General features: G+C 48.3%; 1 protein-coding gene across 3 annotated transcripts in view; it reads right to left on the bottom strand.

Annotated features, from left to right (window-relative positions):
* Positions 1-20,140, bottom strand: part of XPO6 (exportin 6) — a 54,578-nt gene extending 34,438 nt beyond the window's left edge. For all 3 annotated transcript variants that reach the window (XM_071571429.1, XM_071571430.1, XM_071571431.1), the window contains exons 1-3: positions 19,847-20,140; positions 4,583-4,673; positions 2,843-2,955 (exon numbers count right to left, since the gene is read on the bottom strand). In XM_071571429.1, coding sequence (XP_071427530.1) covers positions 2,843-2,955; positions 4,583-4,673; positions 19,847-19,849 — 207 coding nt within the window. In that variant the 5' untranslated portion in view covers positions 19,850-20,140. The remainder of the gene's footprint in view (positions 1-2,842; positions 2,956-4,582; positions 4,674-19,846) is intronic.
* Positions 20,141-25,720: the final 5,580 nt, after the last annotated feature.

Raw genomic sequence — 25,720 nt, 5'->3', positions numbered from 1 at the left:
TTTATAGTGAAGCCCTTTTATTTCACACAGCACACGGTTTATACAGGGTCAGAGGTACATCCTATTGGCTAAAAGCGTCTCACCCCAACACCCTAGAACTTCTAACTGGTTAAAAGCCTCTCTCTCTCAAGCCCAGTGTTTGTATTATCTCATCCCGATGTTTTGAGGTCCGTGTCTGGAGATCAGGAAGGCGGTTGAGACGCTCTCATGAAAACACTTGCAAGGAGTGACCGTCGCCTACTGGACAAACAGCAGGTGTGTGTCCTTGCAGGCTGAAGTATCAGCGTGATTCTCACGCAGCTAAAGCAGTTTGGATTGCTCAGAAATTAACTTTTTGCAAGCAATCTCACAACACCCTGCCATGGGCAGGGACACCTTCCACTACCCCAGGTTGCTCCAAGTCCTGTCCAACCTGGCCTTGGACACTTTCCAGGGATGGGGAAGTCATGACTTCTCTGGCAACTTGTGCCAGGGCCTGCCCACCCTCACAGCCAAGAATTCCTTTCCTCCTGGAGCCCCTCTAGGGGGGAAGGGGCTCCAAGGTCTCCCCAGAGCCTTCTCTGCTCCAGAGGTTGAACATCATGATGCAGGGACAGATCACAGCACATCACCATTTTAACTGGTTTTTGGTCAAGCAGAACTAACTGGCAGTCATGTGGTATTTCCAGTATCTTATAACCCTGGACATCCCGATTTTCCCCTTTCAAGGGGAGAGCAGAGCATCAAGACAAGAAAAAGGCAGAAGCAAGTTCAGTTTTAGATGACTCTGATGCTGCCTGGGTCTCTTAAAGCTGAGCTGGAAGGTCACCAGAGCAACTCCCTGTCACCACTTGAACAGAAAGCTTTTAGCCCACTTAAAGGCAGACAAATTCCAAAGGAATGCAGAGTTGCAAATTGCTTCCCTGCTACACTAAGATCCCATTTAGGGGCGTTGAATCATCAGGAGCCTCTTGGGATACCCTACAGAGAAGGCTTGTACTGAGGCAGATGCACAGTAGTGATGTTCTATACAGAGGCACCACTTCACAGTGGAGAGGTACACAGGGATATTTATATATTAATTCCTCAAACAAGTTGGTTTTTGGGTTTTCTAGCAGAGAAGATCCATAAGTATTGCCTAAAAACAATGACCCAAGCAACTGATGGTTTCTTGATGCAAGTTCAGAAAGAGAGTTGCAGAAGCCCCAATAAAACTGGAAGTTACTTTAGCTTTAATATCAATCCCAAGGCATCATTAACACTCACTGGGCTTTGTTCTACTCCTTTGACCTGACAGTGGCAGCTTTCTCCACCTACAAGTGTTTTGGGAAAGATGTTTGCTTTTCCAAAAGCAGGAGGTGGAAACTGTTTATCTGGAAGGGTTTATCCAGAAGTTTTATTCCAGAGCCACTGTTAACTTCTTAAATAGTCTAGAAAACACAACATTCTCAGTAAGTTTTGGGAACGATTCTTGTGTTTCCACAAGCCCTTTGACTGGTTCAGCACTCATGGACAGTTGGAGATGGATGAAGCTGCAGACTGTGACTGACCATGGCTCTGAGGACCAGTTCAACAAGCAGCACTACAGTGGTTAACTTTGGAAATTCAAGCACCTCCACAGAGAGATCCCAATCCCTCCGCAGGGCTGTGGATTCCTGTCCCTCACTCTGCATTGGAACAGGGGTTTCTTTATTCTGGGTACAATTAGTTTTCCAGTACCACTTTCTTTCCCCATTGCAGGGAAGCAGAGGCTCAGGAATCCAGCTTCATAGCTGAAGGCACTTCCCCCCACAGGATGATCACAAGATCACTGGAGTCCAACTTCTGCCCTGCACTTGTTTTCCTCTTCAGGAAAATCACTTTAATTGTTGCAGGCTGCTGCTGTGGGGCACCCACCCCAGAGCAGGGAACAATTCCTGTGCCAATTGTCACAATCAGCCCTTTCTGAGGGGAAGGCAAATGGGATCGATTTTGCAGATCGAGTCCAGATTCCTTATGTAATTCCTAATAACTAAAGATATTTAAGTGGAGTCAACAGTGACTGGAATAATTTGTCAAACCAACACAACTTTAAGAGCAGAGTTGTTTGCTTTATCTAAAAAGTGGCTCACTGTAAAGACTAAAAATTCTGATTCAGGAGCCCAGCTCAGAGTGCCCACCCAGCAGGAACACAACACAGGCCACAAATGGACCAGGGTGAGGAGTCACATGGACCAAATCCACGATATCTTTAGGGAAAGTCACTGAAAAATCAGGTGATACAACAGAGCTGTTCACAGAATACTTTTATTTCTTCTAGCAGACACAGAGGTTAAGTCTCAATACTGAGGCTTTTTACCTTAATTTTATTCTTTTATAAATAGGTGAAGGGTGGGATGTGGCCACCTAGGAGGGACTTCACCTCTACAACCAGCAGAAGTTTGCAGGATATAGTTCAAGATCATCAACGACAACAATGAAATTTCAGAAAAATAAATGCAACTTTATCTTCCCTTTCAGCATTGAAGTCTGCAGGAACCAGTAGCAGGCAATCACACACATATTTCTGATCATAAAAAAGGTATAAAAACAGTAACACCCTTAAAAGCATTGTGCAGAAACTCAAGCAGCCTCTGAAACTGGAGGTAATTTGTACTCAGGAATGCCAGGAAATGAATTCTTCAGCTTGCATACAAAGATTCATATTCCCCTACCCTTAGCCTGCCATTAAGCAACCTCTCTAGCAGAGAGCAATAAAAGCATCCTTTATCTCTATACTTACCAGGGCTGCCACTCTGAACAAACATTTCCCCAAAAGATCAATTGCCAGATAAAGCTGCACCAGGCAGAAGATGCACCAAGCAGGAAAGAGCTCACATCTCACCTCAAACACAGTCAGACTGTACATCATCACATAGTCATTCCTTGTGCTGGACAGGAAGTACAGGCAGAACCTCCAGGCTCCAATCTGCTGGGCAAAGTTATTTAAAAGCTCCTCTGCAAAAAAAAAATCACTTTTAAATGTACTTTAGTTTTAATTTTACTTTGATGTAAAAATATTACATTAAAATTCCTAAGTTGTAAACAAATCCCTAACAGTGTGTTGTGATAGCACAGTAACACACTGAGCATGGAAGACACTCTGTGTTCAGGGAAGGATTCAAACAACCTGGAGAAGGGAAAAAATACAATAAAATCACACTCTAAAGTAATAAAAGCAATCTAACAAGAGACTTTGATGAAAACAAAATAGATGTGTCATTTTAGAATCAGCTTGGACATAAATACTACAGCTGAGCATTAAAACAAATCACACAAAAATTGTATTATGAGCATTACCATTTTATCCATAAAAGTCAATGTTGGGATTTCAGGGCACTGTGAAAGAGTAGGGACATGTTAGATCACACACAGTGTTCTAAAACCACCTTCTCAATGCAAGTGCTCCAAGAGCTGCTGACTTTGTCATAGGTCAGCATCTCAAAAGCCTCTCTGAACACTCAGGTGAGGATTTGGTCACCTCACATCCAGGGATAATGTGCCAAAAAGAAAAGGCACAAAGTCTGTTTTACAGCCTAAGCCAATTTAAGCCTTAATCAATCTGTTTCTTTCCTGTGATTCAAGCAGGAGAATGAGCAATACCTTTTCCACAGCAGATCTCCACCACAGAAAAAAACACAACAAAACAAAAGCTTTGCTGGTTCTTCATTCTTGATTTTACAGTATTTCTGGGACAAGTCTTTCATGCTGATCATACTGCACTTAGAGACAGCAGAAGCGAAATCATCCCAGAATGCTTTGGGTTGGAAGGGACCTTAAAGCCCATCCAGTCACAACCCTGCCATGGGCAGGGTCACCTTCCACTAGCCCAGGTTGCTCCAAGCCCTGTCCAACCTGGCCTTGGACACTTCCAGGGATGGGGCAACCACAGCTTCTCTGCCCAACCTGTGCCAGGGCCTGCCCACCCTCACAGGGAACAATTCCTTCCCCATATCCCATTTAACCCTGCCCTCTGGCAGTGGGAAGCCATTCCCCCTTGTCCTGTCCCTTCAGGTCTTTGTCCCCAGTCCCTCTCCAGCTCTCCTGGAACCCCCTTTAGGCACTGGAAGGGGCTCTCAGGTCTCTCAGAGCCTTTTCTTCTCCAGGTGAGAAGGCTCTCCCATCCTGGCTCCAGAGCAGAGGGGCTCCAGCCCTTGGAGCATCTCTGTGCCTGTCTGAGAGTAAAAGGAATGTGTCTCTTTACAGCCACCAGCACAGCAGCTCACCCAGAACACCTGCAGGATCTCTGTTGGCTTTCAAGATATATTTAGTAACACCAGCCAAATTGAAACCTGTTTATTCCTGCTTGTCACTTCCCATTAACTAGGACAGCCTTCTGCTTTGCATTCCCAATGCTGAAATCCAGGCTCCATCTCTAGGCAGAGGTTTCACAGGACACAAACCCCAACCATGTGCAGGCAGAGAAAAATGTCACTGAAGTATTACCTATAGGACCTGCCACAGGTTCTCTGAAACACGAGCAAGGTACGCCTTGACCTCATAAGCAGGAGAGGGTTCAATATGAGACACAGCTCTTCATCCACAGAACACCAAAGGAACCAGTCAAGAAGCATCATGAACTCACCTATCTCACGTTTCCGCTCATTTGTTGTGCAATTGTGGAAGAACTCCGTCATGAGACTCTCCAGAGCCCGCAGCGAGGCCTCTTCCGATGCCTGGGAAGGACATTTGAAGGAAGGAGTTAAAGCTAACTCCCTCTCTGACTTGTGCCTGGGAGATGGCCATTATTCATGTCACAGATGCACTCAAAAACCAACGAGAGCAGGAGGCAGCAGGCAAAATAACCTGGCATTTAAACTGCTCATTGGTGTCAAGCAGCAACAAGATTTGTCTGCAAGTGAAAGCTTTGGAAGTGAAGGACCATTTCCTCTGCTGCATTAACTGGTGGCAACAATTCTGTTACTTCGGCAACATTGAGCAATTTTAAGTTGGTTAAGTAATGCCCATTAAAACAGCAAGCTCAAACAAAGATGCTTCCAAATATTACAGGAAGCATGAACCTTGGGAGGACTTTTATTGGACATCAGGAGAAATTTCTTCACAGAAAGTTGTCAGGCACTGGAAGGGCCTGGAGTCCCCATCCCTGGAAGTATCCAAGGAATGGCTGGATGTGGCACTCAGTGCTCTGGGCTGGGGGACAAGATGGGGACCTGGCACAGGGTGGACTCGATCTTGGAGATCTTTTCCAACCTGAGTGATTCTGTGATCCCTGACACCTATTCCCGTCTTTTCTTAGTGCCATCCTGCTGGCTCAGGAGGTAGAAGATTGAAAGATTAAGGAGTTTCCAGCATTTGAAAAAGTAATTTACAAGTGCTCAGCAACCTGATACAAGAAGAACATCCCCACATTCTCTAATTTACTTTTTATTATTGGAAATCATCACACATAGCTCAGCTTTTCTCATCATGGCCAGGCTTTGCAAAGGAAGATTTGGGAAGGGCACACCCACGTGTAACCTACAGCACCTGGTACTCCCAGGAGGTCTCCCACCCCAGCACTCACCAGGCCTGACCCTGCTTAGCTTCTGAGACCTGATGGGATTGGGTGTCAGGGTGGCATTTACCTGCCCAGTCTTTTTAATTTCAAAATAAAATTATCAGGATTAGCATACAGGTATTGCAGGGTCACTACAGGGTGCTCTCTGGAGTTGGGATGATTTTATTCTGGCAAGGTAACAGCCTTGGAAACAGTCCTGCTACAGCACAGACCTTGCCATTAGTTGTCTCTCTAATGTTTCACCTCATTCTATCACTAATAAATGCATCCAGATTCAAGCCTTCCCCTGCACAGGAACAAAGCCAACCATTAAAGAAAACTGAAAGTTCTGCCTCAAAAAACAGAAACAAAACCCATGCCTGGAGCCCTCTGCAGAGCTGGGTATGGGAGACAACTCGCAGCTCCAGCTAGTTTCCATTTCCACACAGAGCAGTTTTCCCAAGGGCCAAGCAGCAGGAGACCTTCCCCACTGGATTAACCCCCCTAGAAAAAACAACTCTCCAACAGCTGGAAATGGGAGCTCTGCAGGACACCACACAATTCAATTCACACAGGAATACTGGATTTCATTCCACATTTCCTCTTCCTTCCTTTTTTTTTTTCTTTTTCAAGTCCTGGTCTGGAAATCAAGGACTATTTTAGCAAGAAACACTGTTGGGAAATGGGTTCAAAACAACGAAGAATACAATCAGAGCCACGTTTCCAGCTCAAGCTCCCCTTATCCCCTCCTTGATCCATTTATGGATGGGCTTGCAACAGTCCCTTGCACTGCAAAGCTCCCTTTGTCCATGGATCAGCACCCTGCCAGTCACCACTCCCAGAAAACAGCAACACTACGGATAAGAGCCTCACTTTAAAAAGAAATATTTGATTAAGTGGGGTCCTTAATTCCTTAGGATGTGGCCACACTGCCTGTTCTGTGCATTTCTTTCTGAAACATTGCACATTGCTGTGAGTTTCTCCCAAACAGATCCAGACATACAAATCCAATATATTCCTAAATCCCTGCAGTTTAGTTCCTTGCTGGAGCAAGTCTCATCAGCAGTTTCTGATGGCAAAGCCCCCAGGAGGAGTTCCCAAACCTTGGGTAGATCAGTTTGATGCAAATCCCTCTGTTCTCTCACTCCACTTTCCACCAGAACAGATCAAGATCACCTCAATTCACAGAGAACTCTTAATTTCTCCACAGGATGGCAGAGCTCAGTCATCCTTGGAGAGTTAATTCAGTCCTTCAGGAAGAGTAGTTGAGGTAAGTCACCTTTTCCCAAGATTCAAGATTTATTTCCTGCTTTTGGAAATAAATTATGGAGTTCTCATAAATCTTGAGCATCTGCCATGTCCTCCATCGACTTCAGCACTGAGATCTGGAAGATGACAGAGCCTCCTTCTAAGAAGACACTTAATCTTTCATAGCAGAACACCACCTTCAACATGTCAAAAGCAGAAAAATATAAACCAGACAGCACAACACAAGCATTTCATGCAAAAAACCCAGGCTGTCCAGTAGCCAAGATCAACTTGGGCACACAGACCTCCAAGATTGTTTTCTTACCTCATTTGACTTCCCCCAGCTGTTCCAGAGGTTTGGTCAAAGGTGAAGAAGAAAAAATTGTCTGAAGTAACCAAAACCCAGCCCAGGACTGGCTCTACAAGCAGAAGCCTCCCAGGTCGTCCCCACCTATGGCCACATTGGCTGGGTTGTGAAGGACCTGTGTTTGCTGATGCCTTCGGGCGTTCCCCAGGTTGACCAGACCCTGGAGCCAGCAAAGGCCCCGGTAAAGGCCACTGAGATAACGAGCTGCAGGGGAAGTTCACGGTACCAAACCAGGCCACAGAGCAGATTAGTGAAACAAGTCAAAGCAGAGCTGTTGGAGGACCTGTGTCTGTACCCCTGGAATCTTTCCTTAGTTACTGCTCCCGTTAATTAGCAGGTTTTTTTCTTCTAGGGCTCTGTGTTTACTCTGCATTGATCAAAAGGGAAGGAAAGTATCACCAGAGTGAGCAACAGAAATGCCATGAATCCTGGCGTGGAGCAGCAATGCAGACTAAGGATTGCTTCAGGGCAAGATCCCACACCACAGGCAGGCAGAACCAGCACTGCTCAGTTCAGTTCCTGGTCTGAAATTCAGCCATTTGGGACATGCATAAATTCCATTTTTAAAGGTTTTTGTGGAAAGTCAGGATGATCAGCAGCAGCCATTCTGGGTAAGGGCTGGCAGTTTGCCCTACCTTCACAAGGCATCACTAAATATTCAACTATTAAAATAGAAATACTTCCCATTTGCTTTCAAAAGTTGTATAATCCAACCCCTCTCACCCCCAGTGCCTTGTAGGGCTGGATCAAACCATCAGGAAATACCATTTCCCCCTTCTGCCAACTGTTTGAGGAAAATATACTCTGTTCTACAACCTGTGTTTGCAGAGCAGGTAACGTGAGTTTCCTACCAGAACAGCTTTGCAGTTCACTAAAACCACTTGAGGTCAGATGTGACATGTCACCATCCACACCAGCCCCACTGCCTGAACACTGTGATTGAGTTCTGACCCACAGGCAGCCAGAGAGCATCTTGGCTGCCAAATTCAGCAGATCCTCTGGCCAAAGGTGATGTTCTCATCACAGCTCCATTAGGGGAACAAGGTAGTGAGAGGTGAAAGCAAACACGGCTAAATGTCAACACACCCACAGCTACTGTCTGTGTTCCAGGAGGACAAACACACTTTGACCTGGAAATTGGGTCAAAATAGCATCTTGGAGAGGTGTATTACAAACAGATGTCTTTAAGTCCTGCTGTACTGGGTTGGGCCCGTGCTACAGGTCTGTTCCTCCTGGAATTGTGCCATCTGATCCAAGCATGACTTGATATGGATCAAGAGTGGGAGAGAGCCACTGTCAATCTACATCCTTCCCAACCCATTTTCCCTCATAAGGTTTGCTAAAGGTGTTCCACACATTATCAGACAGGAGGTGTGTAGCTGTTTGCTCATTCCATTTATCTATGGACTCCAACCTTCCATGCCCTCCTCACACAACCAGAAAAATTACAGGCTCGCAGCTCAAACAGCTCCATTTTGACAGAAAACACAAGATTTGCTACCAAGAACTTGCACGTTCATTGATTCTCCATTCACTAAAACACCAAAAGAAGAATCTACACCACCAGCTGATTTCAGGGCTACCTCCAAACACATTTTAAGTTGTGTGAGTCATTTCTCATATGTGATTTCTGTCGATTCAAGAAAAAAATAGCTGCCAACTTACTGCATTTCAGGCTGTTCAATATTAAGGTTGCACCTCAATAAGGCTCTGGAGAAGCAAAATCTTTGTGCCCTGCTGCTGGCTCCAGGACAAGCTCGGTTTAGGTTGCAGACTATGACTAAAGCATTTGGGTAGAATGAGTTACTCATCCAACTCCAGCAAACAACAGGGGAATGATCTTTGGATTGCAATTTAGACATTGCACATTTACATTGATAGAGGATACAATGCCAATTTTAGTTTGCATATAACCAGAGACAATCCTACCTGTTAAAAAAGTACCTGATCATCCTGGAAAAAGAGCTTTCTAAAGCCATTTCCATTTTCTTCACAAATGCTTTCCTTCAGAATTGACTTCCTCCTTTTTTAAATTCCATTTTACATTCTCTGAAGGGATTGCTTCATTTAGAGGAAAGCTTTTCTCTAATGCTTTGCCATAAAAACACAAGCTGTTAACCTTTAATGTTTGCCATTAGAGCATTGATCATACACACGGTGCTCTAGATACGGCGACTCGGGCTGGTGACACCTGTAAGAGGGTTATGGCAGTTCAGTTTTTTCCTAATGTGTTTGGAAATGGACATCACTCCAAGCCAAAATTAAGGCAATCCCTCTCCAAAGCTTTTTATAGTACGATGCTAATTGCAGCTGCAATGTTACAAAGGTGACTTCACTCTCCAGGCAGAATTGAAACACCTTCCTGACATGGAAGAACGGATTTTACACCACACAAAGCTTCTAAACACCTCCTCAAGTGGCAGGTGGGAAACACCCTGGCACTGCTGCACCTCTCTGCAGATTGAATCCCCTTATACATGTCTAAATAAAGAGGATGGCAGTTCTGTTGGGCAGTTGTTACTCACCACCCTCTGCACCCGTGGTGTTTTCAATTCCGACGTGCACTCCTGTTCTATCCCTCCCCTCAGCACCTGCTCTGCTGAGGCCCTTCTCACACTGTACCTGACACTGACCAGCCCAGAAACCTCCCTACAACATGTACTGACACCAAATGCAGACCCCTCCTCAGATTCCTCGCTTTTTGGAGCCTCCTCCTGCATCCCAGTCCCAGGCACTGCCTCTCCCCCCATCTCCAGTGCAAGACACAGAGCCCAGAAGGGCTCAGCCTCCTGCTCATTGTCAGCATTTGGATCTTGGCACACTCATCTGCTAAAATGACGATCAGCTGCCTCTGTGAGCCTGTGGGCAACTCTTCAGGAGAGGAGGGGCGCCTGCTGGAGGCATTCCCAGCAGGAATTGCTACAATGCCAGCAGAAAACAAGTGCACAGGGTTAAGAAAAACGAGTTCATGCACAGCACCAGTATAAAGTAACTCATTATCATCCTGTCTTTGTTAATGACACTGTCCCATCCTCTTCCACCTCAAAGTTTTCTGCCTCCCCTGTTGTGCAGTTAATTAATAGCACAGTCACATACACAAAAATACAAATAACTACACTCCAGCTGCTGAATTTTCTTCCTTCTGTTTTTATAGTCTTAATAATACCATAGGTATTATTAGTATTACTAATGCTAACATGTGCTAAGGTAGTAATTTATTCATTTAAGAATTAGCAGGGTGTCTTTCAGAGCCCCTCCCTGTCATAATCCTAACATTATAATGAACAGACAAATTAGTAATCACCCTCTGAGAAAGCTTGTGGGTCAGTTCAAGCCTCTTTTCATGGGTGATAAAAGCCAGGATCACCACTCCAGAGAACCCCTGAACCAGCCCTGGGTCACTCAGTGCAGTGACATTCCTGGCAGAAGTGCATTATTATTTTTAGCAACAAAAGCAGAATTATGAAGTGTTTTTCAAAGAGTTGCAGGGCACCCAACACATCCTCTGGGAAGGATGAACACACACTGTGGGGAGGCAAAGCTCTGAGTTCAAAGGTAGTGTTACTCTCTGTATTTAATGATTTCCACTAATAATTGTAGCAGTTTGGGGGTTCACAGTAATTCCCAGGGTCTCCTTCACTGAGGCCTCACATGAGGAGCCCAGGGCATAAGTGCTCCCCAGCAATGCACTGCAGATGGGATCGAGACACAAATCAGCATTTAGTCTCAGTTTCCTTTTTGCATTCAGACATGTTTTTGTGGTTTAAAGAACTGAAACTAGACTTGGCCTCACTCTGTGCTCTGAGAGTAGTTCAGGCTCCTGGTGCCATGTCGAGCTCTCCATCTGCAGAGCTGATCCCCTCACCTGGATCACTCAAAGGCCACCACTTGAGCAGCTCACTGGTGAGACAGGGATTCTGCAAACTCACTTCTGTTCTAGCAGATTTTTTGCTTGAATTGTGGGACAGAAGTCATAGATGCTGTTGTACCTACAGGAAACTGGCAGAGGCATAAAGGCACGATGCTTCTCTCCACCTCCATGTGGTACCAAAGCTCAGGGACTGCACCAGACCTGCCCAAAGGCCTCCTGCCTGTACAGCTCATCCCTTCAGAAACCTGAGACTGCACTTGAGGAATCAATGTGTTTAATTTAAAGATCAGCTAAGGACTAAACAAGACCCCAGCCCAAGCACCATGAAACAGGCTCTGGAGAGCCAGCAGTGACAACCCGATGTCTCAACTAGGACACAGATCATCTTCCCTGTAACACTGCCTGTTCCACAAGTAATCAGCACCTTTTCAATACCCAAGGGATCTTATTTCTCAAATCCTCTTGGACAGGCAGGTTCAGTTAACCAGGCATCAGATTTTAAGGTTCAACTTTGATTAACAGGCTCAAGTGTTTGAGGCTGATTCTTTCTACACCAGTAACCCTTAACTCACATAACCAAGCACAGCAGTCAGTGTCCTCCACCCAGCACTTCCATTTGCTTCAACACCTAGAAATGCTCTTAAAACCCCACCAAGGGAATAAATTATCACAGAAAGCTGGAATAATCAAAGGCAGATTTAGGCAGTGCTGTTTCAAGCCACACTCTTGTTGAAGACAAGCCCAAGAGCGATTTCTGGGTCCTGACTCTTGGTCATGTGCCCATGACTTCCTAATTGATTTCTTGTGCTTTAGCTGCTGGAAAAGGCTTAGCCACACAGTTCCCCAAACAAGCAGTTGCTAAAACAGCAATAAACAGCTAAAAAGAAGACTCCTCAGTATCATTATCCTGCATATCACCAAAGTACAGCAGGCCCAGGTGGCTCTTGAATCCCTTTTTGACTTCCAACCTAAATCTGACAATCCAGCCACAATCATTAGACCTTCCTCAATAGCTCAGACAGTTCCTATCTGCTGCCCACTGCTTTTGAAGCCATCAGTCGTAACAACTTTTCATTTGGTGTGTCTTCAGCAAAAACAACCAAGCAAAATCTGCTCTTCAGACACAGCAGAAGGCCGAGCATCTGCCAAGGGTGGCCAGCTGGGCATGTGCCACTTTCCAGATGCTAAAAACACTGCAAGGTGACTCTGTTTCTCTCCCAGAGTTCAGAATTAACTTACAATTTTCCAGTGGAGCCTAGAAACACCTCTCTTAAAAGAGCAGGTTTGCAAACTTAGTGCTTAGGTCTATCCTTCACCTTTGCCAGGTTCCTGGGATGTCCCACAGCCTGTGACACCTTGGAGGGGGTTCCATCCTTCCCTGTAAGGCAACACTCTGGGCAGGAGCTCTGGGACCACAGGCACAGGGTTCAAAACACTTCCCTTTTCTCTGCATAAGCAAATCAGGCTCACACAAGAAGGACGACAGGGCTGCCCCAAAGGCAGCTGCACCCACTGAGAGAACACTTTCTCTGCAGTTTTAGGTGAATTAACATGACTGCTAAAAAGGCAGGTGTGAAAAAAGATCCCAAAGCCATACTCAAATGATCCAGAATATCAAGAGATGAGCAACAGAGCACAAAATGAACTTGCAAAAGTTACCAAGTGTCTTTCTAGCTGAAGTCTGTTTTAAAAACCCAACACTTACAGAATCACAGAAAGAAAAAGTTTGTGTTGGAGGGACCTTGAATATCAACTCATCCCGACCCCCTGCCATGGGCAGGGACACCTCCCACCAGCCCAGGTTGCTCCAAGCCCCATCCAACCTGGCCGAGGACACTTCCAGGGATGGGGCAGCCACAGCTTCTCTGCCCAACCTGTGCCAGGGCCTGCCCACCCTCACAGGAAACAATTCCTTGCCAATATCCCGTCTATCCCTGCCCTCTGGCAGTGGGAAGCCATTCCCCTTGTCCTGGCCCTCCATCCCTTGTCCCTCTCCAGCTCTCCTGGAGCCCCTTTAGGCACTGGAAGGGGCTCTCAGGTCTCCCCAGAGCCTTCTCCTCTCCAGGTGATCCCCCCCAGCTCTCTCAGCCTGGCTCCAGAGCAGAGGGGCCAGCCCTGGAGCATCTCTGTGGCCTCCTCTGCACTCAGTTCAACGTGTCTATGTCCTTCCTGTGGTTTTAATGAGTCCTCTTATAGAGAACACTATTCTTGCTTTCACAGATTAATATTTGACACTTAAAATGCTAAAAACCTTGCTCTTCACCACTTGTTCAAGTGTGGCAGGTCCTTTGACCAGAGAGGAGTAGAAAAAAAGATGCTCTAAAGTGACAGGAATTGCGACCCCAGGAATGGTGGTTTCTGGATCAGCTCTAAGGAGTCAAAGACGCATAAACAGGATTTAAAAACACTTCTCAAATATTTCACCATCTGCAAAGCTGCAAAGAAACCCTTATTTACCTCAATCTACAGACAACTTGCAATAATATCCAGAGAAATACTCCAAATCACAGTTGTTTGCAACCCTAAGTGAAGCAGTCTCTGGAATTCTGCACGTATGGGGAGAAGTAAATGGGAAGCACAAGGACAAGCAAAAAAGAAAGTAAATGTAAAAAAACCCCAATTATTCAACATTTCTTAAAGAGGCATCTTTAGTCAGATGCAGCTGCAGAAAGGCAAATCCTGCTGGGATTTTTCCAACATCCACTTCTGCCTGACAGGATTAAGCCCATTACCATGGGGAAAAACCTGTCCCAACACCTCACTACACAGAAGGATATCAGTGTGAGGTTTAGGGCAAACCTGGGGGCAGGATTAACCCCCACTCAATGTATGACACCAGCAGACCTGATTTGCAGGGAGAAATGATTACACTTATGTGGAAACAGATCCTTGCCCCTATCAAAGTGAAGAAAAACAGACTGTGATATTTCAAGTTTAATTCCTGGCAAGAGCAACTTGTGTTGGGCATTTAAGAGTGTACAAAGAAACCATCATGGATAACACCATGGGAATAACTCTAAGAGTCTTTTTATTCATTAAAATGTTTACAAAGAACAGCTCATGCAGGGAGAACATCCAGTCCAAACAAAGAAACACAAGATGTTGGTATCTGCAATGGTTCTGCACTTTGGGGTATTCCCCACCAGCACCTCCTGCAGCTCTGGGACAACCAGCGTGTCCAGCCTCTGGGAAAGGCTCCAGGATCTGCCCCACAGCTGGGGGGATTCCCATGGGCCAGCACAGGGATATCTGCCCTGGGGCAAGGAGGATCCAAAGAGCTAATACACAACTAGGCTTTGGTCAGCAGAACCCAACCCACTTCCAACAAGCACTGGCAGGAAACAAGAAAAGCAGCTGTTGTGAGCCAAAGCTGCCTTTTCCTCCTCCATCCTTCCCCAATCCCAAAAAACTCTCCTTCTCCTGGGATGCTGGTGGGATCAAAGAGCAGCGGGTGCAGTCCCCAGCCATGGATGGGAGCAGGAGCTGCCTTGTTCCTGAGCACCCACCTCATGTTTCCACATCAGAGATCATGGCTCACATCCTCCTGCTCTTTGTTTCCTTCACATTTGCAAAAAGAAAGCCAAGGAATTGTAGAAAATTCCATCTTATCCCCCACAAGCAAAGAACAAGAGAATGGCTTGGGGAACAACAAATCCAGCCATACAGAGCAGCTGTTTACCAGTCACCCCTCCAGAGTCCAATTTTACACACACAGTTCTCCACTACCAGTTACTGCTCCAGGAAAATGAACACTGGGACAAACTTCCAGTATTCTTCCATGGAAGAAGCTGCCCTCCATCCCCCAAATTTGGGTGGTATTGCAATGCAGAAGAAACCTCTTCTGTTCTTACCCATTGAAGCAGGAGAGAATCAACCAAGCACAACAGATTTTTCAGGCAAAATTCTCTCTCCTAAGGGAAAAACCCCTCACTCTTTCCTCTGGAAGGCAGCATCCAGTGCTGGCTTTGGCATCCTGACAAGCCAGGATACAAAACAGATGAGCAGCTCCTTTCTCCAAAGAGCCGACAAAAAGGAATCAAGACAATCCCTCCTGGGAAGAAATTCATGCTGCAATTAAAGCTGTAATAAAATATGAAGTCAAACTGCTAAAAATACACCCAGAGATCCAGCAACAAACTTGGAGATGCTGAAACAAATACAAGACAGTTGGGAGTGTGAATGCAAAGTGTTGGGAAATGGGAAGAGAAATGGAATTCTGGACATGACACACACAGGATAGGGATCAGGAGTTAAAAATTAAGCAGTCTGTGGTGTTGCTAGAAGAGCCTGAACAGTTCTAGTGGAGTGAGAGTATCCTGACTGTGAATCAAAAGCAGAATGGATAAAGAAAGGAATAAAATGTCTGCGTAGGGAGGTAAGATTGGAAGAAGTTGCTTTATGCATTTAATAAGCTGTAGGTGTTCCTGAACCCAGGAGAAGCCATGTCATTCCCAAAATTCCAGAGGACCCACAAATAAACCCCAGGGGTTGCCTGGACAAGAAGGCAAGTCCTTGACCACCAGAATCAGTAGGAAAAAGCCAACAGTTTTTTCTCTACCAAACTGTTAATATTTCCTCTTTGGTTGGAACAGCAAGGCCTTCACAGGAGAACAGGCACATACTGCACACTTAATGAATGGTATAAATGAGATTCCAAGATTATTTGGTATTATTTGATATAAATGGGGCTGCAAGAATTTTATTTTGGTAAAACAAAGCAGCAAAGCCCTTATTTTTTTCTCTAGAAGGAGAAGGTTGCCATGTTAACACCTGGGGTGCAGAGAGAGCCAAGGCAGCAGTGACCCAAATACAAATATAGTTTTAACTGATTAACAAAGGGACATAAATTGGAAGAATTTTAGAACACATTTTATCAGCCTACACATAAAAAGCTCCATTTTCTTCTCCTTTGCATATACCAACACCTGTTGGAAATAGAACATCAACAACAGCTCCTTCTCCCTGAGCTAAACAACACCACCTAATAATGTGTATTAAATTTACCAAACACAACCCAGATGCCTCGGAGATTTCAGGACCCACTGCAGTGCTGAACCCCAAGGCATGAGCTTGGCAGCAACTGCCAGGCCTTAATGCTTTTCTACTGAAATAATTCCAATCACCACCCCACTTCTCAGCATCATCCATGAAATGAGCTTTTCAAGCTCTTTCAGTGAATCTTCAGACTCCACAATTTCACCTTGACACCTTTCAGTCCTCCTGGAGACAGGCCAGCCTGAGTTTAGCTATCCAAGACTCTGAAATATGTATGTATTGTAGCTGTTACAGATCCAGGAAGATATTATGGACAACCATTCTGCTCAGTGAGCTGTTCTCCTCAGAGAAAAAGCTTTCCTTCTGGGGGCAGCATCCCTGGCAGAGACCAGCTCTCCTGCTACAGTCCCAGTTCATCTGCAGAGCTACACAGGCTTTGCTGCAGACAGAAAAGATGGCAAAGTTCACCAGCATTGTCTTATCTCCAGTTTAATGATTTAATATAGTGGGGATAATCAGGGGGCACAGAGCTGCAGCACGACCTGCCAGCCCAAAAAGGAAGCCAGATGTTGGAACTGAGGCCTGTCCTCTCTCTGCTCAGTAGTGTGAGTCAGAATGGTTGTATAAAGGGTTTACTTTTACTTGTAAGCTGTGCATAAAGAGGATGCACAGGGAGCACCCAGAGCCTCAGCCTGCCCTGCAGTGGTGCAGTTTTCGTGCTGCACATCAGCTGTCACTGAGGGGAGGGAGGGAGGACACTCCAAGCCCTCTTCACCCAAAGACCTCCTGTGAAGCAGATCCCACCTCTCCACATGCCAACACTTCCTGGTTGTGCAGCATCAGCATCCTCTGCATCTCTCATCCCTGCAGCTCACGTGATCCATGAACAGCCAAAGCAGCCCTGACGTGGTTTAAGTGTCTCCCGTGCGACGGGACAACCAGGACCAGGGGCTTTGCAGGAGCAAGAAGCTGCTGCTGCTTCCTGGCACAACATCCTCAGCCACCTGCACAGCAGACACCAGGAGTGATCCCAAAATCAGCTCTGGTTCACCTCCCCCTGACTTGACTTACTGCCAAAAAACTGTGAAGGTGATCATAGAGGCTGTAAAATCAAACCAGGATGCTGCTGTGGGAAACTTCAAGATCCAGGCCACAGAACCCACTGCCTGCTCCATTTCTGCAGCTATATTTGCCTCACACAGAACAGGGACACAAGATTCCTGGGATCTGTGCTGCCACTTCCATTGTCTACTTCCCATGTGGCTCCACATTCAGTGACAACCTGAGGGAAGAGTGACTTGTTCTGTGAGGAGCCTGTTCCCCACCACCTCTGGATCCCACACCTCACACAACAGCATTTCCTGCAAGAAGCTCCTTTTCCTGAACTGCCCTCGTTGCTGACAGGAACAAATTGGGGACAACTGAAGGAGGAGTTAATCACCTGCCTCACGGGGGAGTTCCAAACGCAATTCCCAGGGGACTGGTTTGCTCAGGAGCTCCTAAGTGAGCTCTGAGGGCTTCAGAGATGGTCTGTCTGCACTAGTGCAAGGGGCACAAGGGTGAAAGAATGAGTGATGAGACACACATGGCTTATCTGGACTGAAAGCCTTCAAGCATTAGTGCCACAAACAGCATTTGTTTTGAAACTGTTCTCTAAAATTGGGAAGGATCCTAAAAGCTGAGCAGGAAACTATAGTAATTTGTGTCAAAGAAGAGAAAAGTTTGAAGTTGGATTTAGTCTGTGTTTAGGGATCAACTCCCCAGAAACCCCCTTGTGCAGCCTGATTCTGCAGGACTCTTTCCCTACGGACACACCCTCATTGTGGCCACTGACTGGACAGAGCACACTCTGACAGACAAAATGTGCATGAACAGCCACAAGAACCCCCACCCAGGGGTGACCAGAGCTCAGCACAGCAGGGCTGCTCTTCACAAATCCCTCTGAAAGCCAAAAATGATTCGTTTCCTTAGTGGCACTTGACACCAGCAAATGGGCTCTTGTGCTACAACAGGTGGAGTTTCTGAGCTCTCTGTGCATCACTGGTTTCCCTCCTGCCTTGCTGGGTGCTCAGACCTCACAGTTTCCTTTCAAAAGTATTCCCCAGTTAATCACTTCCAGATCAACCCAATCCAACTTCACTAAGAAAATCTGCTTCCAAGAGTCTGTATTCTGGAGAGCAGAGTTTAATTATGTTTTCTTTGTTCCCAGGATGCCTTCCATCAGCTCATCTTCCCACTTTTCCAACTGTTTCCAAGAAGGAGGTACACCAGCAGCAGAACATGCCCATCTGTAAGCTCCAATGAAATGGGAACAGCAGGGAGATCTTGTACAGGAGTCACAGGGAGTTACAACAGTAAATCCTGCAGTAAATCCTGTGGCTGCTTCAACTTTCCCAGGCAGGGCTTGAGGCTGAGCCAAATGCTGGATGTTGAAGGAAAAAAGAAGCAAACAAGGTGTAATTCAGGAGGACAAAGCTGTGTATCCATTGAAGGTGAGGAAAGAATGAAGAAGTCCTTTTGCCACCTGCAGTTTTAAGTGGTCTACCAAATCCTCCAAAGCACAGTATTGATTCATCTTTTTGAACCTGGGGGGTGCACTAAGATGAATCCACCTCAAAAACACCCCCCTTTGACTGAAGCTAAATCCAGAAGGACCTGTGGCATGTGGCAGACACGTCAGGAGCTCACCCTGAGCAGGCAGGCACAGCAGGTCCATCCCCCACCCCCAAACATCCAGGAGGAACAGACTATTACTAGAATTTATTGAGGAGACAATATCCAACCCCAACAGCCCCAGAGGGAGCAGCAATGCCTCCCAAAAGGACTAATGAAACTCAGCTTAAATAGGCTCCAGAGAGAAAGGTTCCAATAAAACAGCAAGGAGCACATCAAACAATGAGCAGATGTGATAATTTCAGCTCTTAATGAAGAGATTCACAACCAAGATCCCAAATTCCAGAAGAAAAGGGGTGCAAGGCCTGAGCCTACATCATCTAAGGCAGCTGAAGCCAGAAAGAGGTTGGAAATTAGACCAGAACCGACTGTCTGTGCCCAGTGGGGAAGAAGATCCCCATGAGCAGATCCAGAGCCGCTGAAAACATCTCTCCACTCCCTGACCAGCTGCAAAGTGCATGTTTGTGGCTTCCCTTTGTCAGCCCAGTAAACACTGGGAGAGGCTTCCCTGCAGGTACAAGGGAGAAATCAAAACAGGAGTTGTGATATGGTGCCAAGGATCAGCTCTCCAATCCCTCAGAGGCAATTCCCACCTCCCAGCCCGGCTCTGCCCGCACCCAAAGGATTAGGGACGTCTCCTCTGGCTTCTTATCAACGGGAAAAAAGATTGTGCAAATCAGAGCGTGCTGATCTCCCCCTGTATGTCAGCCTGGGATTGCACAGCGCTGGCGCTGCTGGAAGGAGCTGAAGGCCAATGTCTCCAGCACAGAATCGAGGGCATTCCTGCACTTTATCCAAGGCTAAACTGGAGGCCAACACGGCAACTCGGAGGACCTGAAGCACAGACTGGTTTGGTCTGGGAGAGACCTTGAAGCTCAGCCCGTCCCAGCCTCTGGCGTGGGCAGGGACACCTTCCCCTGTCCCAGGCCGCTCCAAGGCCTGTTCAACCTGGCCTTGGGCACTTCCAGGGATGGGGCAGCCACAGGCCCCTGGGCACCCCCTCCCCGGGTAAAGGCGGAAAACCTGTAATTCCCAACGCCTTCCAGAGCCAGCGCTCCCAGGAGGAATTTCTGCCTTCCCGGCCTTTCCCCCGTGCCCCCAGGGCGGCTCAGGGGGGCGCAGGCCCCGTTACCCCCCGCAGCCCCTGCGGCTCCGCGGGGCAGGTCCAGGCTCCCCTCGTGCCGCTCCCCGCACTCACCATGGCCGCGGCAGCCCCGGGGCGGCTCTAGGCAGGAAGCCACGCTCCGCTCATCTCAGGGACAGCGGCGGCCCGGCGGGGCCTCCCCGCCCATGCACCGGCGAGCCCCCGCCGGCCGCGTACCACGGACACTGGAGAGCCGTTGGCGCCCAGCCCTCGGGCCTCCCCCGGCGGCAGGACGGGGAGCCCCGGGGCGCTGGGCAGGGCCGCGGGCGGAGCCGGTGTCGGTGCCGGTGTCGGTGCCGGGGCTATGCCAGGCGCATCCCGGGCCCGCCCCGCCCTCCTACCGGAAGCGCTCCCCGGACCGCGCAACCAATCACAGCTCAGGAGAGGGAGCTGCGCCTGCGCAAACCGGTCGCGCCGCGCCGCCGCCGCCATGTTGGAAAAGGGCGCGGCCGCTCTGGGTACGCGGAGGGAGGGGCATGCCCGGAGCGCGCCCGGCCACGCGCCCCCGGGCCTGCGCATGCGCAAGAGGTGCTTCCTGCGCGGCAGGAACGGGGAGGGGCCTGAGCTGGGCACGCGCGTGTGGGCGGGGTCAGGGGCGGTGGACACGCCCCCCCAGGGACGGGGCCTGACCGGGTCTGGGAATGGGAATGGGAATTGGAGCCAAACCTGGGCCTGAGCCTTGGGCTGGAGCTGGACTCAGACCTGGCCCTGGGGCTCAATCTGGACCTCACCCCCAGCCTGAATCCCCAGGGATTCCGGTGCTGGCTCCCAGCTCCTTCTGATGCTCCAGGAGAGCTCCAAGGACACCCGCTATATTTGCTGGCTTCATGCCCATGTCTCTAATTAAGTAATTAAGTGAACTGGGGTGGGGAGAACCCCCAACCCTGCCAGCCCTGCTCAGCAAGGACAGCCAAGCTGCATAGCCCAGAATCCCATTCCTGTTCCCATCTCCCAGGTTTGCCTCAACCTGGAACTCTTTGTGGCCATGGGTTTTCCAATGCCTGATGTGGCTGGAGAAGAAGATGGTAATGGAGAGATCCAGATCATTGATCCAGTGGATTAATGTTAAATAAAGGGAAATCCAGTCCCTCCCTGCTGCCTGACAAAACCAAGGTGCTGGGACCAGCCATAGCTCCAAAACAATGACGTTAATACAGATCAAAATGTTCCTTATGGTTCCCAAACTCTCAGTGGCACCTGCAGTGACAAGAGGTGGCTGAAACCAGCAGCTTAACCAGCTTTAGAGGGGACAGACAACACCCCTGTGGGGACATTGCAAAGGCTGGCACTTACTTTAGAGGATTAAACACTGGGAGGAGGGATAATAAACCCCCGTGGGGCTGTGACTGCCCCAGGGCTCAGCAAGAGCTTAGGGCTGAGCAGTCCTGGGGCCTCTCCATGGCAGCTTTTCTGTCATGGAGGTTTTATTTCCACACTCTCAGCACAGCACTGACCCCACGGGCCCCAGCCGGCTCATCCCCCCAGGGAAACGCTGCCCTGGGCCAGGCAGGGTGATGGAACTCTGCGGGAAGGAGCTGTACAGGTGAGGAAGTGCTGCCTGGACACGTGGGAGGGAAGGGCTCTGAGCTGCCATGTGCTGATGGATGACTGTGTGCAGAGCCCTGGCTCCAAAACCTACCCCTGACACCTCCCCAACCCCACCAACGTCTCCAAAACCTCTCCATCACCTCCAAACCTCTTCAAAACCCCTTCAACGCCTCTCTGTCACCTCCAAATCCCCTCCATCACCCCCCAAAAATCTTCATCATGCCCATAACCTCTCCCTCACCTCCAAAACCTCTCCAACATCTCCAGCACCTCTTCAAAACCTCTCCAATACCCTTAAAATCTCTCAAACTTCTCTAAAACCCTTTCAACACCTTCAGAATCCCTTAAGCATCTTCAAAACATCTCCAGTCTCCTCCAAACCTCTCCAACATCTCCAGAACATCTCCAAAATTTCCAAAATCCCTCTAACACCTCCAGAACCTCTTCAACACCTCCAAAACACTCCAGTGCTTCCAAAATCTCTCAACACCTCTGAAATCAATTCAACATGTCCAACCATCCTTCAATATCTCCAAAGTCACTCCATCTCCAGAACCTCTTCAAAACCTCTGCAATTTTGTCAACAACTCCAAAATCCTCCAATGCCTCCAAAATATCTCCAGCCTCTGCAAAATCTCCCCAAAATTTCTTCAACACCTCCAAAATTTGGCCAACACTTTCATACCTCTTCCAACCTCTCCAAAATCTCTCCATCACCTACAAAACTTCTCCAACACCTCAAAAACTTTTGCAAAATTTCCACCATCTCCAAACCCCTCTATTGCCTCTAGAACTCTTCCAACATCTCCCAAACTCATCCAACACCTCCAAAATATCTACAACAGCTCCAAAACCTCTCCAACACCTTCAAAATCTCCACAATATCTTCAAAACCCTTTCAATACCTTCAAACCCTTCTGGCTCCTCCAACCCCCCTTCAGAATATCTCCAGCACCTCTAAAATATCTCCAGCCTCTCTGAAAATCTCTCCAGTGCCCCCAGAGCCTCTCCAAAATGTCTCCAATGCCTCCAAAACCTTTCTGATGCTTCCAATACACCTTCAACTAAAGTAAAGTATTTTCAGCTGAGAGAAAGGACTTCACCAACAAGCTTATGAAGTTCATAGTGAAGACCTTTTATTGCCCAAAGCACACAGTTTATATGGGGTTAGGACTGCAGCTCATTGGCCAAAAGAGTTACACACCACCACGCCAGACACTTCAGTTGGTTGGGACCTGTCTCTCACAAGTCCCATGTTTATATTATTTCATCCTGGCTATTTTCGTGCACCTGCAGAGTCCTGTGAACTCCCACTGTGTGAATTCTTGGGGAGTAACCTCCTCCCTCTCAGCCAGCAGCAGCTGAGCTCTTTGCTGCCTCTGGCTGACAGCTGAGTCTCACAGGGTTTTCTATAGATCTGAATTGCTCACTTTTGATTTTACTGTAACAACATTCAACCTCTCAAACTCTCTCCAGCATCTCCAGAACTTCCCTAAACCTTCCAAAACCTTTTCATTTCAACACTCCCCAAACCCCTTCAATATCCCCAAAATTCCTCTGACTCCTCCAAAATCCCTTCAAAACCTCTGAAATCTCTCCAGCACCACTAAACCCCGCCCTGCATCTCCAAAAATCTCTCCAACATCTCCAGAACCTCTGCAAAACCTCTCCAATGCCTCCCAACGCCCTAGGACTCCTCCATAACTCCTCCAACCCTTCCAAAATCCCTTCAAAACTCATAAAACCTCTCCAGCACCTCTAAACTCCCTCCAACCTCTCAAAAAATCTCTCCAATGTCTCCAGAGCCTCTCCAAACTTCTTCAATGCTTCCCAAACTCCTCAGACTCCTCCAAAGCTCTCCCAGTACCTTCAGATCCTCTCAGAGCCTTCCAAAATCTCTCTGACATCTCCAAAGCCCCTCCAACACCTTCAAACTTCTCTCAGTTCTCTAAAACTTCTCTGACATTTCCCAAATCCCTCTAACACTTTCAAAGCACCTCCAAAATCTCAAAACCCCCTCTGACTCTGCCAAATCCTCTCCAACACCTCTCCAATGCCTGGCTGAGCCAAGCTCCATGCTGTGCCTGCATTGTGCTGAAATGAGGCTGGAGCGCCTGGATCCGCCACCTCAGCAGGGCTCACAGTAGGATCTGCAGCTCGACTGGCATGTTACCATGGGGACCATTAAAAGGATAATCTTATTATCACCATTTGTCATTCCGACAGGGCTGTGTGTGGACGCTTGCTCTGAGGTGCTGGGGAAGCCAGGGACACAGAACTGCTGAGCCAGGCCATAAGGGGCACCTGCTGTTTCCACCTGTGTGTGTTTGGGGATGGAATTCTTGGGGACTCCAAAACAGGAGCTGATCCAGCTCCCTGGGCTGGGGTGGGAGAGATCTGCAGGCACAAAACTGGCTGATGGTACCAAAGAAGGAAGAGAACCTTCTTTCGAACTTCTAGATCCCCACAGGGAGATTTCTCCTCTATTCCTGTTTTCCTTGCAAAGCCCAAGGAGATGCAACACTCTTAACACAGGATGGGGGGCTGAGAGGGAGCACTGAGCTTTGTGAGAACTTTGTCCTTGCTTTATGTTCCAAGGCAAAAGGGATCATAAAGCATGGAATGGTTTGGGTTGGAAGGGAACTCAAACCCATCTTGTTCCACCCCTGCCCCGGGTTGCTCCTAGCTCCGTCCAGCCTGGCCTTGGACACTTCCAGGGATGGAGCAGCCACAGCTTCTCTGGGTAACCTGTGCCAGGGCCTGCCCACTCGGACGAATTTCTTCCCAATATCCCATCTAATCCACAATCCACAAAAAGGGCTGCAAGGCTGACCCTGGCAACTCCAGGCCTGTCAGCCTGACCTTGGTGCCTGGCAGGGTTATGGAGCAGATCATCCTGAGTGCAATCACACAGCACCTTCAGGGTGGACAAGGGATTAGACCCAGCCAGCAGGGGTTTAGGAGGGGCAGGTCCTGTCTGACCAACCTGATCTCTTTTTACGATCAGGTGACTCACCTGGTGGATGAGGGGAAGGTTGTGGGTGTGTCTGTCTGGACTTCAGCAAGGCCTTTGACACTGTCTCCCATAATATACTCCTGGAAAAGCTGGTAGCCCATGGTTTGGACAGGTGTACCCTCTGCTGGGTCAGGAGCTGGCTGGAGGGTCGGGCCCAGAGAGTGCTGGTGAACGGAGCTGCATCCAGCTGGTCACCAGTGGTGTCCCCAGGGGTCTGTGTTGGGTCCAGTCCTGTTTAACATCTTTATTGATGATTTAGATGAGGGGATTGAGTCCATCATCAGCAAATGAGGGAGGGAGTGTCGACCTGCTGGAATGCAGGAGGGCTCTGCAGAGGGATCTGGAGAGACTTGAGGGATGGGCTGATTCCAATGGGATGAAGTTCAATAAGGCCAAGTGCAGGTCCTGCCCTTTGGCCACAACCAACCCCCTGCAGCGCTACAGGCTGGGCACAGAGTGGCTGGAGAGCAGCCAGACAGAGGGACCTGGGGGGACTGAGGGACAGGAAGCTCAACAGGAGCCAACAGTGTGCCCAGGTGGTCAAGAAGGCCAATGGGATCCAGGCCTGGATCAAAACTAGCGTGGCCAGCAGGCCCAGGGCAGTGACCCTTCCCCTGGACTCTGCCTTGGGGAGGCCACACCTTGAGTGTTGTGTTCAGTTCTGGGCCCCTCAGTTCAGAAAGGATATTGAGGTGCTGGAGCGAGTCCAGAGAAGAGCAACGAGGCTGGAGAAGGGACTGGAGCACAAGTGCTGTGGGGAGAGGCTGAGGGAGCTGGGGGTGTTCAGCCTGGAGAAGAGGAGGCTCAGAGGTGACCTCAGCACTGTCTGGAACTGCCTGAAGGGAAGTTCTGGCCAGGTGGGGGTTGGTCTCTCCTCCCAGGCACTCAGCAATAGGACAAGGGGGCACGATGGGCTCAAGCTCTGCCAGGGGAAATTTAAGTTGGATATCAGAAAAAAATTCTTTGCAGAGAGAGTGCTCAGGCATTGGAATGGGCTGCCCAGAGAGGGGGTGGATTCACCATCCCTGGAGATTTTTAAATGCAGATTGGCCGTGGCACTGAGTGCCATGATCTGGTAAAGGGACTGGAGTTGGACCAAGGGTTGGACTTGATGATCTTGGAGGTCTTTTCCAACCCAATCAATTCTATGATTCTGTGATTCTATGATTAATCCTGCCCTCTGGCAGTGGGAAGCCATTCCCCCTTGTCCTGTCACTCCAGGCCATTATAAAAACTCTGTCCCCATCTTTTTGCAGGTGCTCTTTAGGTTTTACAGACACAACACAGTGCCCTTCGTGTCCTTGTGCCTCACACGGGTAACAACAGGTCTCACACTGGAGCATAAGGAGAAGCCATCCTCCTGT

The sequence above is a fragment of the Pithys albifrons genome, chromosome 16, assembly GCF_047495875.1.
Source record: "Pithys albifrons albifrons isolate INPA30051 chromosome 16, PitAlb_v1, whole genome shotgun sequence".
Lineage (NCBI taxonomy): Eukaryota > Metazoa > Chordata > Aves > Passeriformes > Thamnophilidae > Pithys > Pithys albifrons.
Note: the sequence above shows the minus strand (reverse complement) of the source record. Positions and strands in the feature narration are given on the sequence as shown.